This window comes from Micrasema longulum, unplaced genomic scaffold (assembly GCF_059751315.1).
Source record: "Micrasema longulum isolate JH-2025_06_02 unplaced genomic scaffold, ASM5975131v1 h1tg000319l, whole genome shotgun sequence".
In the NCBI taxonomy this organism is placed as follows: domain Eukaryota; kingdom Metazoa; phylum Arthropoda; class Insecta; order Trichoptera; family Brachycentridae; genus Micrasema; species Micrasema longulum.
In genome coordinates, this window is record NW_028277523.1 from 890,315 (window position 1) to 908,463 (window position 18,149).

Consider the following 18,149-nt stretch of genomic DNA (forward strand, 5'->3'; position numbering starts at 1 on the left):
TCAAGTTTTAAAGTAAAAAAAGTTACTGGTAACATAAATATTACATTTAGTAAGTATATTTTGATAGTTCCATGGCAAAACTAAATATTTAGTTTACCGCCAGCTTCAGTTGATCACTTGAAATTTGAAGTTAAACTTGAAGGTCGGTTTGTGTACAAATATTGTCAAAACTTTTGTTGTTGCGGAGTTTGTGTTGAAAGGAGGCAAGTTTTATATATTTCATTGCATACATAATAAAGACGCTATAGAACGTATTTCTGTATATCTATTTGAACAAACACAATATATATTTAAGTGGGCAAAATTGTCAAAACACTAGCTAAGAAATGTAAGACGTCTAGGGTTTGTAGAAACGTAGACGTAGAAATATAACACGTCTAGGGTTGTCGCTACATACCACATTGAAAAAACATTATCCAAGAAAGTAGAAAATATAAAAGAAAATGAAGTGAATGGCAAAAACATGATTTTAAACGAGGTAACGGGATGTTTTGTTCAAACTGGCCCATAAATCAGATTTTTCGCCAAAGATTTAAAAAATTGATGGGGGTTTCAACTCAAATACACGCTGAAAATGACAAGCCAGTTATTCTGTTCATTTAAACTTTTTATACCACACAGCAAGTGGTAAACAATCCATCCGATTTTTCTCTGCCATCAGGATCAAAAGATACCTACACCTTATAGAGGAGAATATTGAAAAAAATGTCATAGCGACACGGAAACAACAGACTTTGATGCCTACTCAGTTGATGAATCAACAGATTTCGAGACATTCATCATAAGTAATTACGTCGAATATGAACAACGTGCCTCCAAATCTTTGGCCGAGGAAAACGAAAAAACACTGTCTGATCCGCTTGAAATTAATAACGGGGAAGAAGTCGCTTTCGTTTTAGTAAAGTTTAACACTGTTGATACGCAAAATGACAAATATTATGTCGGTTAAGTTATCAGCGCATCAACTACCACAATTTTAATATTGTTATGTCATTTGTAAGACGCAAACGTAATGGAGCTTTGTGTGATCTCAAGTTGAGGATATTGCTGATGTATTTAATTGGATCATAGTGAAATCTTTACCTGAACCTGTAATCTTGCGTCAAGGTTTTCATAAATTCAATGTACATCTTAAAAACTGCAAGATTGAGTCATTTTCTGTGAGTAAATCGAAAACCAATTCTGATTTTTACCATTCAAAAATAATTTAAACCATTAAAAAAATGTTAGAATATCCGACTACATTTTAGAAATTTTTATTTATTAAATTTGACAGCTTTTTGTGAAATTATGGAGACTTGTTTTTTATTTTAAATGTTTTTTTTTTATAAATATTTTTAACAGTCTAAAGAAGAAAATAAAACATACAAAATATTATGAATTCTGTACAAAAATACAATTTCAAAGTATAGGTAATCTAGCAATCAATTGCACTGCTGTACAAAAAAAAATAAAGATTTTTTTTCTACATACACATTTAAAGAAAAATAGTTTTGGGGTCAAGCTCCCTTAATTACGAAAATCCCATCAGAACTGAAATGGTTTGTAAAAATAAATTAATTGGCTTATGCATAGTCAAACACGAACAAATTAAAAGGATTAAAGATAAACTCCTTTGGTTTTGTTAAAATTCCAATTATGTGCCAACCCTGGCCCACAAATCTACATTGTATAGAAAAATTGAGAAAATAGTTGACAATTTTGCCCACCGGGTTTTTTCATTGATTTTATAATGGTGATGCCTCAATGATACTATTGTTTAAACATAAACAGTTTTTTTCGCCCAAAAAGTAATAATAAACCGTATGATAAGGATGATAAAACCAAAAATAACAGTTAATTACCAAGTGGGCAAAATTGTCAACAAGTGGAGATATTTTTTGGGCATGTTTTGTCTTCTAAAATTGCATAAATAAAAGAAAAGCAAACGTTTTGTACTTGTAAAAATACTCAGAATAATTAGTATTACTATTCAACAAAATGGATAGGAGTAGTCCTATAAAAAAATTATGATATCGTAAAAGTAAACTGGGTAAAATCCTCAACAAAATCATGTATTAAAGTAAGAAAAATTACTGATATCATTAGAATGACATTTGGTTAGTACATTCCGATAGTTCCATTGCAAAAACAAATATTCAGTTTACCGCCAGTTTCAGTTGATATCTTGATATTTGAAGTTAAACTTAAATGTCTGTTTTTGTATATCTATAAATGGTGTCAAAACTTTTGTTGTTGCGAAGTTTGTGTTGAAACGAGACAAGTGCGTTTTATATATTTCATTGCATAAATAATAACAACGCTATAGAAAGTATTTCTGCATATCTATTTGAACAAACACAATCGATATTTAAGTGGGCAAAATTGTTTTAGATTTCTTAGCTAGTGTTTTGACCATTTTGCCCGCGTCTAGGGTTGTCGCTGTAGCGTGTATGTATACTACTTTGAAAAATCATTATCCTAGACAAAAACCAGATTACAGAAAAATAATACATCAGCTGACCCGAAGAAATATCATGTGCCTGCTGCTTAAACAAAGTAGAAAATATAAAAGAAAATAAAGTCAGCGACAAAAACCCGATTTTTAACGAGGTAACTGGATGTTTTGTTCAAACTGACCCATAAATCGGTTTTTTTGCCAAAGATTTAACAAATAAGATTTAAAATATCTGATAGGGGTTTCAATTTAAATACACGCTGAAAATAACAAGCCAGTTATTTTGTTCAAAACGTTTTATACAACACAGCAATTGGATAACAATCCATCCGATTTTTCTCTGCCATGATCAAAAGATACCTACACCTTACAAAGGAGAACATTGAAACATTTGTCATAGCGACACGGACACAACAGACTCTGATGCATATTCAGTTGATGAATCAACAGATTTTGAGACATTCATCATAAGTCATCACGACGAATATAAACAACGTGCCTCCGAATCTTCGGCCAAGGAAAACGAAAAAGCAGTGTCTGATCCGCTTGAAATTAATAACGGTAAAGAAGGCGCTTTCGTTTTAGTAAAGTTTAAAAAAACGACAAATATTATGTCGGTTAAGTTATAAACGCATCAACAATCACAATTTTAATATTTTTATGTCATTTGTAAGACGCAAACGTAATGGTACTTTGTGTGGCCTCAAATTAAGGATACTGCTGATGTATTTAATTAGAACATAGTGAAATTTTTGCCCGAACCTCTCATCTTGCGTCAAGGTTTTCATCAATTCAATTTAAACTTTAAAAACTGCAAGATTGAATCATTTTCTGTGAGTAAATTAAACATGGTTATAGGTACTTAAACCAACTTTTATTTTTACTTTTCAAAAACAATTTTAACAATTTTTAAAAATATAAAAATGTCCGACCACATTTAAGAAAATTTTATTTAATTAAATTTGCCAGCTTTATTGTGAAATTATGAAGACCTATTTTGTTTATTTGAAATGTTTTTTTGTATAAATATTTTTAAAAGTCTAAAAAAGAGAATAAAACATAGAAAATATTATGCATTTTGTACATAAAATACAATTTCAAAAGATATGTAATCTAGCAAATAATTCCACTGCTGTACTTAATTAAAAAGAAAGAATTGTTTTTCGATTTTTACATACACATTTAAAGAAGAATCATTTCGAGAGCTGGCCCCCTTCATTACAACAATCCCATCGGAACTGAAATGGTTTGTAAAAAAATTCCAAAAGCGATTTATAATTTATTGGCTTATGCATGGTCAAACACGAACAAATTAAAAAGATTAGAGATATGTGCCAACCCTGGCACACAAATCCACATTGTATAGAAAAATTAAGGAAATAGTTGACAATTTTGCCCATCTGTTTTTTGCATTGATTTTACAATGGTGATGCCTCGATGATGCTATTGTTTAAACATAAACAGCCTTTTTCGCACAAAAAGTCATAATAAACAATATGATAAGGATGATAAAACCTAAAATAACGGCTACTGACTAAGTGGGCAAAATTGTCAATAAGTGGAGATAATTTTGCCCAGTATGTTTTGTCTTCTATAATTGCATAAATAAAAGAAAAGCAAACGTTATGTACTTGTAAAAATGCTCAGAATAATTATTATCATTATTCAACAAAATAGATACAAAAAATCTATGATATTGTAAAAGTTTGATAAAACTGGGCAAAATTGTCACGTTTGACGGTACTTGAAATATTAGTTTTGTTTAAAAAAGTGGAACTAAATCGTGAACGTTACTAGTTTGCAATAAATGGCCAGTAACGTCTATTTTATTTAGTTGAGTAGAATTAATTGACATATTAACACTAAAAAAGAAAGACGTTTACTTAATTACTAAATAATAAGGGCGTTTCTAGCTGGAAACGTCTTTTCATTACTTTTCTTATATTTTTTTACTAAAAAGAAGATGAATATGTTAATTTTTAAATATATAACGTAAAATTAAAATATTTATTCCTTTAGGGCAAACCATAATACATTCTGTCGGATAATAATATACTTAATTTTTGTTGTATTTTTCACACAGCGAATTTTTCAATCTCCGAGTTACAAAATATTTATTTTCTTCGTTTTTTGTTTTATGTAGAAACTTCCTTCTTTCTTATGACGGCAGGATAAACCTATATAGGTAGGTACAAGTGTACGTAATTTTTTTTAATCTATGATCAAATAATTAATAGTCTGTGGTAATTTAAATATCTTATCTGCCGAAAGTCAGATTATACAAGATTATATATCCAGGATATCTTGGAAGTAAATTAATGAAATGTGTTGACTTTGACCCAGTCATTTGGAATATTCACTTCACTTGTTATGCCGACCTTTAAATATTTTTTACAATGTTTCGTACCATAATAATTACATGTGTTTTATCTCTAGTGTGGGCAGCAGATCCGTGGGGACCCACTCACGACGGAAGTAATATACCACAAGAAGACATTGGGGACGAGTTTTATCGGAGGCTATTGAGGACCATTGTTACGAGAGGTAGATTCAACGTATGTAACTTTTTTTTATTATTTCGTTTTTATTTTTCGGGGTGGATAATTATTCCGGAATTTATAGACATGCTTAAGTTTGATCTGAACATGAGCACTCTGATCATTCTGATACATGACAGATGACAGCAGACATAACCATAGAAAAACATAACAGTTATGCAAGTCATGTTAGTTATGCAAGTCAATATATATATATTTGGATAATTTATATAGCGCCGTTTTTGGGAAAATCACCTCAAGGGCGCTGTACAATAAATAATTATCCCACCACGTCTTGCAGCTACAGAGCGCATGGACGGTTGGGATTTTTGTTCCTCGTCTCCAATTATGATATATAGGAGCTAGATTACAGCACGTCTTGCAGCTACAGAGCGAATAGATAATAATAAATCTAGCCCCTATTTAAATTTTTTATTTGACAATATAGTTTACAGTTTTAGTAATATTAAAAAAAATAAAATAAAAACAAATTTATAAAAATAGAAGTTAGATTACAACAAGTCTTGCAGCTACTGAGCGCATGGACGGTTGGAAATCTAGGCCTCATTTAATAAATTTGGATATTTGATAGTTGATAACATTTACCTATTGAAGCTAGATTACTAATCACCTTGCAGCTACAAAGTACATGGACGAGTGAAATTCTAGCAACTTAAAATTATCAATAAATTTACATAAACATATTAGTAAATTTGTAAAGTGTTTGTGCTAAAAAGTAAACAATATAAAACTAAACAGATAAAGCACCGTTTCAACACCATGGATAACATAACAGATAAACATATCCGAAGGGTAGCTTTCGTAGAATTTGGGTAGTCACAAGTCACTGTCGCAGTATCGCACATGTGCAAACACATGTTGTTTGCTAAATTCCTAGAAGATGGTCCGGTCCACGTGTAGTTGCCGAAGGGGGAAAGAAGCATATTGTTCCAACGACGTTGTATCCATTTTAGTCTGTATTATTTCGTTTTATAGTGGGTATGCAAAATTCCCGCTCAATTTTATTTATTTTTTACATTATTATTAGACAAACGTGTGTATGAGAGTGGTTTGAGGATTGACGTATCATTTTGTATGTACGAGTATATTGGAAAAAATATTTTGAATATATTAAGTATTTATTAATAAGTTCACTTTTAGTAGCACTGTTGTAATTTATCGTGGGATGTAGTATTCCAGATAGTTAATCTTGGTACATTCGCATCTCAATAAATACATTCTTAAACGATTTTAACGGATTCATGTACTTTTTTATGATTTTATAAAGTAGACGCACTGTTGTTTGAAAGTTTCCGATATTCACTACTTGTCACATATTTTAGTAAGAATAACGCGCAAAATAATGCCTTTAAATGAATAGTCTTCTTTTTCCACTTTTTGTCTACACCTCGACCACTTATGAACACTAACACAATGTTTGTTTAACAGTTAACAATTTATTTTCGAATTTTAAGCTACAATTGGAGACAGAAACTATATTTCACGCCCAGCCGGTACGGAGGCTGAACGCTCAAGTCAGTTATGCAGTCATGCAGCTTATCAGGAATAAACCAGTGTGAATTCAGCAATGGTTGAAAGTTGAAATATATGTCAATGATTCTAATAATTATTTATTAATAATATTATTTGTCCAGTCGGATCTTAAGCAAATCTGGGTTTAATAACTATTGGCGTTATTTTCTTATTATTTGTATTTTGCAATTCGATTAAATTTTACAAGCGGATCTTTTTATGTCATGTTAAATAATATTTGATGCCATTATGTTTTAAATATAATGTCGGTCAAATGTCTACCACGACGTTGTTTAATCCGAGAGGTCCAATTGATGAGATAACTAACGATACTTATCTTATTAGATGAGCAAAGTAGTGTGAAAAATTGACTACCCCAGGGTTTTGCCAAAATGTCCATTTTGTTTTCTTTGACAATCTGACAGATGGAAAAATAATTTCATTTTTAAGTTATGCATTTGCTACTTACACATCAAATGTAATCCCATCCTGTTTCTTTAAGATCCCAGCAATATTACTACACTTTAAAACGAGACAACACGGCATACTTGAATTCAAATCGGGAGTTGCGTACTGAGCGACGTCTTCAAAGAAACTAATGGGTCAAAACGTAAAACGACTCCTTTAAGAGTAGTTTAGTCGCCTTCTGTTTGCGGATACGCGTATGCGGTTTCTGAACTATTCTTAATTCTATGCACGTAGTCATATATTTTTTTAACAAAATAGTTATTTACCGTTATACATCTAAAATGATTTCCAAAATGTGTTCAGTGCCAAAAAAATATTTATAATACCAATAACAATATTTTACACTTTAAATTGAATTAAATCCTTAATTTAGTTTGTAAAATAAAATTAACATTTTTGAAATTCTTTTATGATTGGTCACCGTATAATTAAATAATTCTAAGTTGGCCACATTATTTTCTAAAAGTCAGTTTGACCACTACAGCACTAGTTACCACTTCCAATATAAAGAAACTGGAGCCTTATGCTGGAAAGATGTGACAATAGTCGATTGGGCATCTCGATTGCTCTGTCATAATTCTATTCTTCAAAAGCCTCCGACAATTTAATTACAAAGATGAATGAGAAAGTGGCAACACTAACAAATCCGTATTTATCTATGGCTCTCCTGCCAAACATAAACCTTTATTGTTTGTTGTCAGACTTTTTCCCTTAGAGTATATACATCTTAGAGTCCATACTATTCCAAAGTTTGTAAGAATTTTTGAAAAGGGGGCGTGGTCGTTTGTTTAGTGAAGATGTTTTCGTTTTCAGATGTTTATAAAACAGGGTTGTCACACATGCACGACTTAAGGCGATTTTTTACAGAGATTGGTAGGGAGTAGGAAGTAGGTACAATAAAAACGTTTATTTTGATTTAGTAAAAAGTTTACTAAAAACATTTTTAATAAATAAAAGTAAGCAACAATAAACATTATTAATGACATTGTTGGGTACATAAATTAATTTTATAGACAAATATGCAATTACATATAATAAACAAGTAAAACTGCAATAAAGTATATTTATTGAATTTGAAAATTAACCAATTTGTTAAAATATTGTCTTACCTGCCGGCAGGTTCTAACTTACATCTTTTAAAACTGGTTATATGGGGTCTCCAATTCCAAAATATTTCCGAAGTTTGATTTGAGAACTGAAAACAGTAATCTCTTTTAAATTTTATATTTAAACTTGTATCTTTGGAAAGAGTTAAGGGACCACTTCTAATTTGGTGGTTTAGAGAAATCCGTTTCAGCGAAGAGGTAGGCAGAGAGGAAAGAACACCATATCACTCTGTCTTTGCACGTAGATCTCGCTTCCTCTACATTCATACATCTTCTCATGCACGTACACTGATTTTTCCAACTTTATGGTATATAAATATGAAATAAATGTATAGCGACCTATAGCGAGTTAGGTTTTTGAAAACATGGGAGTACGGCACCATTTATTACACGTAACAAATAATTTGTTTTTGTCCAAATTAATGGATAGAAAGTGGTTGCAACACACCCAATTGTAATTTTCAGGGGACAATTGTTCCGCCCTGTCTTATGGGACCATTTATTCCGCCTTATTTCATCTATCGGGAATCCAAAAAATACCTTAATTAACTATATTATGCTTATAAATTTAATTATAAAATTATTACACACGGTAATGCACAGCCCTGGCAGTCTTAATTATAAGAGCCGCACCAAAAAGTGGTCATAAAAATACCTTTCAAAATTGGCGCAGATGTATTTTCATCTCTTTTAGTTACATTTAATAAACGACAATTTCACATTCTTTCAGTGAGATAAAAAGAGAAAGTTTTATTTCCAGATGTCGGTTGACTCGGTAAAAGGTCGTCGAGTTTGCATGTCTTGAACATTTAAAGAAATATTTGGATTTAAACGATTGAAAAAAATTATTTAAATTACATAAATCCAATTTATAAGGTATTTGAATTACACAAAAACAAATACTTTAATAATTGCTCAAATGATAGTAGAAGAATAGTGGTGCATTTATGTTAAAAACTACCAAAAAACGTATTACTGTGAAAATTTAAAATATTTGACAAATGTCATCACAATGACTGAAGCGTTTTCTCCCTTTTCCAGTTCTATTTGAACGTCTTTTCATGGCACAAGTCGGCATAATGAATTTGGATGTAATTAGCACTAAATATGTTAAACAATCGTCAAAATACCGACAGAGCGTTTGACAGTTCGAAACAATACTGGCCGCGTACGTAAAAAATGAGCATCGTAAAATTCTAAAACCGACTACAAAACAAAAAATGAGGACCGTACCCACAGATTTTTTTGTCTCCCTTTCTCTCATTTAGAACATATTGTAAAAAATGAGTCCGCCATAACCGGAAACATGCATTGGATTGGTAAAATGTTTTGTTATCCCTAGAGGGACCTGTAGACAGGTGTATATACTCTAAGCTTTTTCCATTGAAAATTTGTGTACGGAATATTATGAAAAAATAAAAGAAAATGTTTTACTGAGACACTGCAACATTGATAATTATTATTTGCTTTTGACATAACACACATCTACATGTTATTAGAAATATTTCGTATTTATTTAATGGATTTCAACAACATATTATATAATATATATCTCAAATACGTATTTCGACATTGAAGAGCGATAAAATAATTTTGAAATCATGTTTCTAGTGAAACTTCATTTGATAATGGATTAACAATAAGTACCGAGAAACCGTCCAATTTCGCCCTAGATGGATATTTTCCCCAAAAAGTCAAATCTATGATCAACCTTTAAAAAAATATATTTACATTTGATTTCGGTAAATGTGGTACATTAAGGACGAAAGTAGATTTATGTCACTAACTTCCCTCAGAAGCTTTAGTCACTAACTTTACTCAGTGGCTCGTCAGAACCTGTCAAAGTGCGCGTGTAATTTGTTGCGGGCCAATTACGACTCTGTGTTTTTTAATGTACTGCTCGATAGCAAAGACAAAGGTAAGTTTTTCTTGTTGCATAATATAGACAAAGGTTTTCAGATTATTTCCTGCTTATATTATGTGCTGTCAGTAGCTTAAATCAAGAATTATGACGATGGGCAAATTAAAAGACATAAGTTGAGCCTCTGGGTTGTTAATTTTGCCCAAACGAAAAAATGTGTTAGGGTTGTCACTTTCTTATTTTAATAATTAGTTTAAATAAAATTCAAACTATAATGAAGGTTTTGCACACATTTGGTATTTTAGATTTTCAAAAATATTATCATTATTGTAGATAATTTAATGTAATTCTTCTTTGCCTTTCTTAATTCATTTGATAATGTGTTTTTATATTGCTTTTTAATAGTTCTGAAGCATTTTTCATTTTTTGTTTGGTATACAATTTGTTTCTATATTAGGTCATTTTCATTATATCTGGAGTTAACCAGTCTCCATTATTATCCACCCTCAAACGATATTTTTTCACTTTCGCAGTTTTGGAGTTTGATTCCGAAATAATTCATATTAATTTTTAAAATTGATGTCGTCAAGTTTTAACCTTCTTAGTTGATCGTTAACTATATTCCTAAAACAGTTATTATTTCTCACAGCATAGGTATAAGTATTTGCCATTTCAAAAAATGTGTGTACCTACCTGATATTAAAAATTGTCATTTAGGTAATTAAGACTAGGATTATTGGTTTGTGTACTTAAATAAAACATTTCTTTAAATAAACAAGATTTATTAAATTTTTCTTAAGTTACTAACCAGATTTTGACAACCCTAATGCCTTTAAATTGCTTGTATGAAAACAAACAGAGTTCGGCGGGTAAATTTGCCCAATCGATTTTAGACGAATATTTTATTAGTTAGCCATTGAAAATATGCTCAAACGTCAATTTTGCCCTTGAATTAATAATTCAAAAAGTAGTTCTTAGAAAAGAACGCCATATGAGCTACAGTTCAACAAATAATGGTTGCGGGCAAACATGGAGGAACATGGGGGTATTTTTGCCCGCCATCAAAATTTTTAATTGCCTAAAATCGCATTTTAATATGACCCAATTCAATGATTACCAAGGTCATTCGTAATTAAAAAGTAAAGCACATATACATTTTTTGGGAGAAAATTAACATAATTGCAAAAAAGCGGGCAAAATTGGACGGTTTCGCTGTACTGTTATATTGTTGAACATTTGTTGATACGCCATCATCATAACATTGATCAGTGTTGTTAACTTTAAGTGAAAATACAATAAAAATACCTACTCGTCATTCAAACATGAATGCCGAGCGTTTTACAAAAAGGAAGTTTGACAGCTGAAGTTACGATGTCGCATTCGATTGAGATAAAGTCGATTGGTCTTCGACCGACTGCATTCGTATGAGTGGTCCAAAAATGCTGTCACTCGTCGAATTACGAAGGTCGCATACGATTCTAAAGACGAATGAGTGCAGCATAGAGATGCAAGGCGATAAAATTAACCGCGGTATTTTACGGGAATTGTATCAGATTTTGATAAAATACGGTATTTTTCGGTAAGAAACGAATTTGACGTACTAATTTTTATTAATATAAAAATAATTTAATATTACATGATGCTACTTCAGGTTAGTCTGCTTAAAAAGGCATCAAGTTCTCGGCGTCTTAGACCTCCGCTGCTAATTTAGTTGGTAGTTCATGTCACAACTACGAGATGCAAACCTGACTTGTGAGGATGCACAGGAGCTGGCATCCGACCGAGATGCCTGAAGGATCTTTGTGAACACCAAATGCTCCAACTAGGTAGCGGACATGGAACGATGATGATGATGACTTTTGTTCAACTATCAAATAATTAGTAAAAAGTTAGTGCAAATAGCGCTTTTTCACTATTTTGATAAAATGTAATTGATGTTTAAACGTGTATCTTGGAAAGTATTGATCCTACGAAAAAAAAATTTCACGATTTTTAAGTCAATTTTATTTTCTCAGACTTTCGTATATTTTTTTCTGTAAAACCTTCAGGGACGTAATTATACACAAAAAACTGATTTTAAGCACCATTTTTTCAAAATCGCGGCATGAGCGGTCATCGTTCAAGGTCACAAACCTAAGGTTTTACCAAGGGCCCTATGTCCACCGGCCCTGTTAAGTTTCAAAACATAATATCCTTTTTTATAAAAAAATGTGAAAAAAGTACATACCGAATGACCTTGAACGTTCCATACTTCCAATAAATCTCGACAACCACCCAATGGATCTAAACCTGCTTTTTCCAGTCGTGTAAAGTGTTCTAAAACTAAGCTACTCGTATTTGTAATATCTTTGAAAAATTAAAATTAGTACGTCAAATTCGTTTCTTACCGAAAATTACCGTAAAATACCGTAAATTACGCTTTTTTACCGCGACTTTTGGTAAAACTACGTAATTTCACATCCATAGTCCAGAATAAGGCTCCTGAATTTAATGACTATAAACAATTGTGCAAAGCAATTAAATAATTACCGCGAAACCGTCCAATTTCGCCCTGGGCTGGTATTCCAAACGAAATTATAGCGCGGTATAGCGCGTTTTCACGTACTAAATACGCATTATAGCGCGCTGTAAACGTGTTCGGAATACCAGCCCTGGATGGATATTTTGCCCAAAAAGTCTAATCTATGATCAACCTTTAAAAAAATATATTTCAATTTGGTTTCGGTGAATTTGGTACATTAAAGACGAAAGTAGATTTATGTCACTAACTTCCCTCAGAAGCTTTAGTCACTAACTTTACTCAGTGGCTCGTCAGAACCTGTCAAAGTGCGCGTGTAATTTGTTGCGGGCCAATTACGACTCTGTGTTTTTTAATATACTGCTCGATAGCTAAGACAAAGGTAAGCTTTTCTTGTTGCATAATATAGATAAAGGTTTTCAGATCATTTCCTGTTTATATTATGTGCTGTCAGTAGCTTAAATCAAGAATTATGACGATGGGCAAATTAAAAGACATAAGTTGAGCCTCTGGGTTGTCAATTTTGCCCAAACGAAAAAATGTGTTAGGGTTGTCACTTTCTTATTTTAATAATTAGTTTAAATAAAATTCAAACTATAATGAAGGTTTTGCACACATTTGGTAATTTAGATTTTCAAAAATATTATCATTATTGTAGATAATTTAATGTAATTCTTCTTTGCCTTTCTTAATTCATTTGATAATGTGTTTTTATATTGCTTTTTAATAGTTCTGAAGCATTTTTCATTTTTTGTTTGGTATACAATTTGTTTCTATATTAGGTCATTTTCATTATATCTGGAGTTAACCAGTCTCCATTATTATCCACCCTCAAACGATATTTTTTCACTTTCGCAGTTTTGGAGTTTGATTCCGAAATAATTCATATTAATTTTTAAAATTGATGTCGTCAAGTTTTAACCTTCTTAGTTGATCGTTAACTATATTCCTAAAACAGTTATTATTTCTCACAGCATAGGTATAAGTATTTGCCATTTCAAAAAATGTGTGTACCTACCTGATATTAAAAATTGTCATTTAGGTAATTAAGACTAGGATTATTGGTTTGTGTACTTAAATAAAACATTTCTTTAAATAAACAAGATTTATTAAATTTTTCTTAAGTTACTAACCAGATTTTGACAACCCTAATGCCTTTAAATTGCTTGTATGAAAACAAACAGAGTTCGGCGGGTAAATTTGCCCAATTGATTTTAGACGAATATTTTATTAGTTAGCCATTGAAAATATGCTCAAACGTCAATTTCGCCCTTGAATTAATAATTCAAAAAGTAGTTCTTAGAAAAGAACGCCATATGAGCTACAGTTCAACAAATAATGGTTGCGGGCAAACATGGAGGAACATGTGGGTAATTTTGCCCGCCATCAAAATTTTTAATTGCCTAAAATCGCATTTTAATATGACTGAATTTACTATTGTAACCCAATTCAATGATTACCAAGGTCATTCTAAGTAATTAAAAGGTAAAGCACAATATACATTTAAAAAAAAAAAACAACATAATTGTAAAAAAGCGGTTAAAATTGGACGGTTTCGCGGTAAATACCACTTTCAGTTTTTTTATATTTTACTATTGGTTTTGTGGTTACTAGTGGTTTTAACATTTAAGTCTACTTAGATAATTATTGTAAGTTGGTAAGTACATTTTACATTTTGTATTTTTATAAAGTGAATATTTATAAACCAAATATTCTTTATTGCAAACCAGAAGCAAATATGAATGGTTTTTACAGAAATACAATATTTTGTACTAACTGGTTTGTTTATTGATTGAATTTATTTTAAAACGTGTCTGTACTGGGCACCTATGTTTTGTTTTCATGAAACTATTTGATATTTTTGTACATAATTATTGCTTCATTTTGAGCTTATTTATTTTTTAGTCATATGGTACTGAATAGTATATTTTTTTGACAAATATTCTCACCAGTTTTATTACAGTACAAGTACAGTTTTATTCATATAAATTTGGTGTTTTTATTTCAGATTATTTACAACTTAGTTGGAGATGAGAAACATTAGACCAAAATGAAATGATGTGATGTTCACATGTGCCATAACCATCCACGAATTTGCACCCTCTCCACAGAACATGGAGTGCACTATGCACAAAACTCTTAAAATGCTTGGTGACTTTTCTAGTTTTTTTATGCAAAAATATGTAGACATCTTTTTGACAGTGCACTTTTTGTCTATTAACCCTAGAATGAAATAAGGTTAATATTAATTTTACGTAGATTAAACGCAACGCTTATCTTAATTGAACGTAGTTATGCAGAAAGCAGCCAGTCCACAATTTTGAAAAAAATAGATATTGATGTTATCGGGTGCAGTAAGGTCAATTCTATGTCCTGCTAAAAACAGCCAGACCGCTTTCATACAAAAAATGTATTAATCACCTTTTGAAAATAGTGTCCATCACAAAAACGGCATTTCTCAATTTGCAGAAAACACCCACAGCACTAGAAAAATCTTTACGAACTTTAAAAATTATTGAAACTGGTCCGTGATCTCAGTTTCACTTTTCTATGGCTGGCTGCTTTCTGCATAACTACGTTCAATTGATAGTTATCATGGAACTTAAATAGTAACTTAGAAAATAAAATTAAGTAAAATAATATACACACAATACAAACTTAACCTACAAAAATATTTTTTAGTTACTTGGCTGAAGGACTTATACACTCGCATACGTTAATGTTTATTGTATGCAATTATTACTTTATTATGTCTATATAATGATTTAAATCATATATACATTCAAATTAACAATGCACTGGCCTATGCACCATTAGGTTCTGATAGGGGTTTGGTGATAATGTATTTCAATATAAATTCTACCGATGTATATATAAATTTACTTTAATATAAAGAAATATTCGTTTTTATAAACGATAAATCGATATTATTATCGAAACTTATTTAAACGAATAATGGCGGTACATTACTTTTTCACTAACACATTCGTAAAAACTCTTTGCGATGTTCTTATGAATATTTTTAAACCTGTTATTATAATCGAATATTTTATATCAGTTTAAAAAAAAAAAGGTATTTATTTAAGAGCAATATTTTCCGAATAATAAATAATTTACATGAAAACTAAAAACTGCACTAATAAGTGCATATTATTTATTTATACCCTTTCTAATTTATATTATAAATAAGTGGGTTATATTGTTCATTTTGTTTATATATGTATTTTAAGTTTAAGTAAAATATTATTAAAAGTGTTTGCACGTAATTGATGAAAAATAAGTAGTGCATTTTTTTATTTTAATGTTTCTGTATATTATTTTTCATTGTTTGTAAAGCAAATAAATACATTAATGTCAGGCGGGATGGGATCTCTATGAAGACGACAGATATTATTTAATAATACGCTAATTAGCAGCGTGGTTTATTTACATTTCTGTGCGTTTGACTTAACGGTTCCTAATTTATCATTTCATTTGTGAATAAAAACTAGCAGATTTAAGATATATACGAATTAAAACATATAAACAAAATTTAAATAATAATACGTTGTGTATAAAAATACTTATTTAGTCATGTTTCTTACAATAAAAGGAACATTATGAAAATTCATCAAAAATATTTAATACGTTCGGTATTTTTTTACTTGTCTAAATCACTCTATAGCTAACAATATATTGAATACTTAAAAATAATACAGTTTTTTTTCTATTAAGCTAACGAAATAGTAAAAAAAATCAATGCCAACCTAGCCAAATAAAAAATATCTATCTTTGCTCTTTTGCCTAAATTTTGGGTTTCTGCCTGATCAATTTCAATATATGAAATTCAATTTTAAAAAACATGTTAGGTTTTTAACACAGAAAAATAATTTTAGTTTAGTTAAATTAATTTATCAATTTTTGAGACCAAATCTCAACTCCATAGAACCAAATTCCTGTGTATTGAAAGCAAAATACAAAACAATTGTGTTTATAAACAAAATGAACAAAAAATCTTTTGAACATAGGGAACAAGATTTTTTCTTATCAGTGTGAACTCGGATATGAAACTAGAAATAAAAATGAAGTAAGTCTGCCATTTAGTAAGAAAACAAAGACACAGAACTCGTTGGTTCACCGAGGTGGACCATCAGAAATAAGAGTTTAAGGAAAGACCATTAGAAATAAGAGAACAAAAAAAAATCATTTCATTTGAATGTTAGTTGATAAAACATGTGTGTAGCAGATAAGTTAGCTCTTAAAAAGTGATTGCATTCGAGTTGGTCTTAAATATTTTTTTTAATTAGTGAAATGTTAATAATTATTATATATTTTAATAACAATTCGTCGTCGTCATTCCCTTTCCGTACCTAATGGTGCTTAAATTACTGCAGTGGTACTCAAATCGCAGCGTATCTTGATCATTTTTTGTTACATGAAGGTAAGATGATCAGTCTTACGCTTCAGGTACCAGTCCAGGCACTATGAAATATTCTGGTGGGAAAATACCTTTTTAAATAAATATTTCTTATCAACCATGTCGGGAATCGAACCCGAGACCTCTTGCATGGGAGACAAATGCGCTTATCATTACACCACGAGGCCAACTAATAATTATATATAGGTTAATATATTAACACATTCATGTATTGTGTTTGTACTATTTAAGGACAAAACAAAAATAAAAAAATATTAAAACCCATAACTTTATCAGACAAGAAAAGCACGAATATAAAAATATAAAGTTTTGAAGTGACAGAGGCAATGTAGCATAATGTATTTCTTTATATTAAATCAGAGCTACAGACAGTATTACATATATGAAATAATTACAGTTTTGAAAAAAATGCCTCAAAAGTATCGAATATTTCAATATATATATACATTTATATTTGTTTTTATTTTATTTATGAAATATATAATACATATCTAAGATATTATACTCCCAGGAATTTAAAAAAACCTCATTTGGGACCGTAAATAAAAATGAGACATTTTTGTGACAATACATAATATCATACATAGTAAATACATCCGAAATTGTAAGAAAACAAAAAGAAACATAAAGCATAGTACTTTACACCATCTATATAAATAACATTAATAACTATCACTATCAAAAAGATTTAAGTAATATTTTTTAATTACGACACTTTTGAATTGGCTATTCGATTTTCCGTGTTTTAATATTTATTTAAAATTCGGAATGGTCAATACTTTCCAGAAACCTTTTTCCGAACTTCGTTGAGCAAAACTTAGGTACATGAAAATTCCCTGATTTACGCGTTATTATTATTATATTTATTAAATTATTTTATAGAAATACACCATTTTTTCTCAATGGTCCCCTTGATAAAACCTGTGTGAAGGAATATTTCTTTTATTAAAAAAAAAGGTAATAATAATAACAAAAAATAGAAAAAATACCTAATTAAAAAACACCTTTTTCTAAACAGAAATGACCGAAAAATATTTTTTTACAATAATAATAATATTACGAGTACAATACATAAGTTTTTATGTATTTTTTTAGTTAGTGTATACAATAAAGCATTATAAGAGTAGGCATATTTATTTTATATATTTTTAATTAATATTTTTTCTTTCATTCTTCATACTTCATAAGTATTTTGAAAAAACAACGCATTATCCATAAATAAAAAGTCGATTACGGGAATAATCTAATTCGGTTATTCGAACTATTAATATT

General features: G+C 30.2%; 1 protein-coding gene across 1 annotated transcript in view; it reads left to right on the top strand.

The window, feature by feature from the left end:
• The first annotated feature begins 4,713 nt into the window (after window positions 1–4,713).
• The window catches only part of LOC148282550 (uncharacterized), a 29,622-nt gene continuing 16,186 nt past the window's right edge, over window positions 4,714–18,149 (top strand). The window contains exons 1-2 of the mRNA XM_088224912.1: window positions 4,714–4,747; window positions 4,874–4,992. Coding sequence (XP_088081038.1) covers window position 4,747; window positions 4,874–4,992 — 120 coding nt within the window. The 5' untranslated portion in view covers window positions 4,714–4,746. The remainder of the gene's footprint in view (window positions 4,748–4,873; window positions 4,993–18,149) is intronic.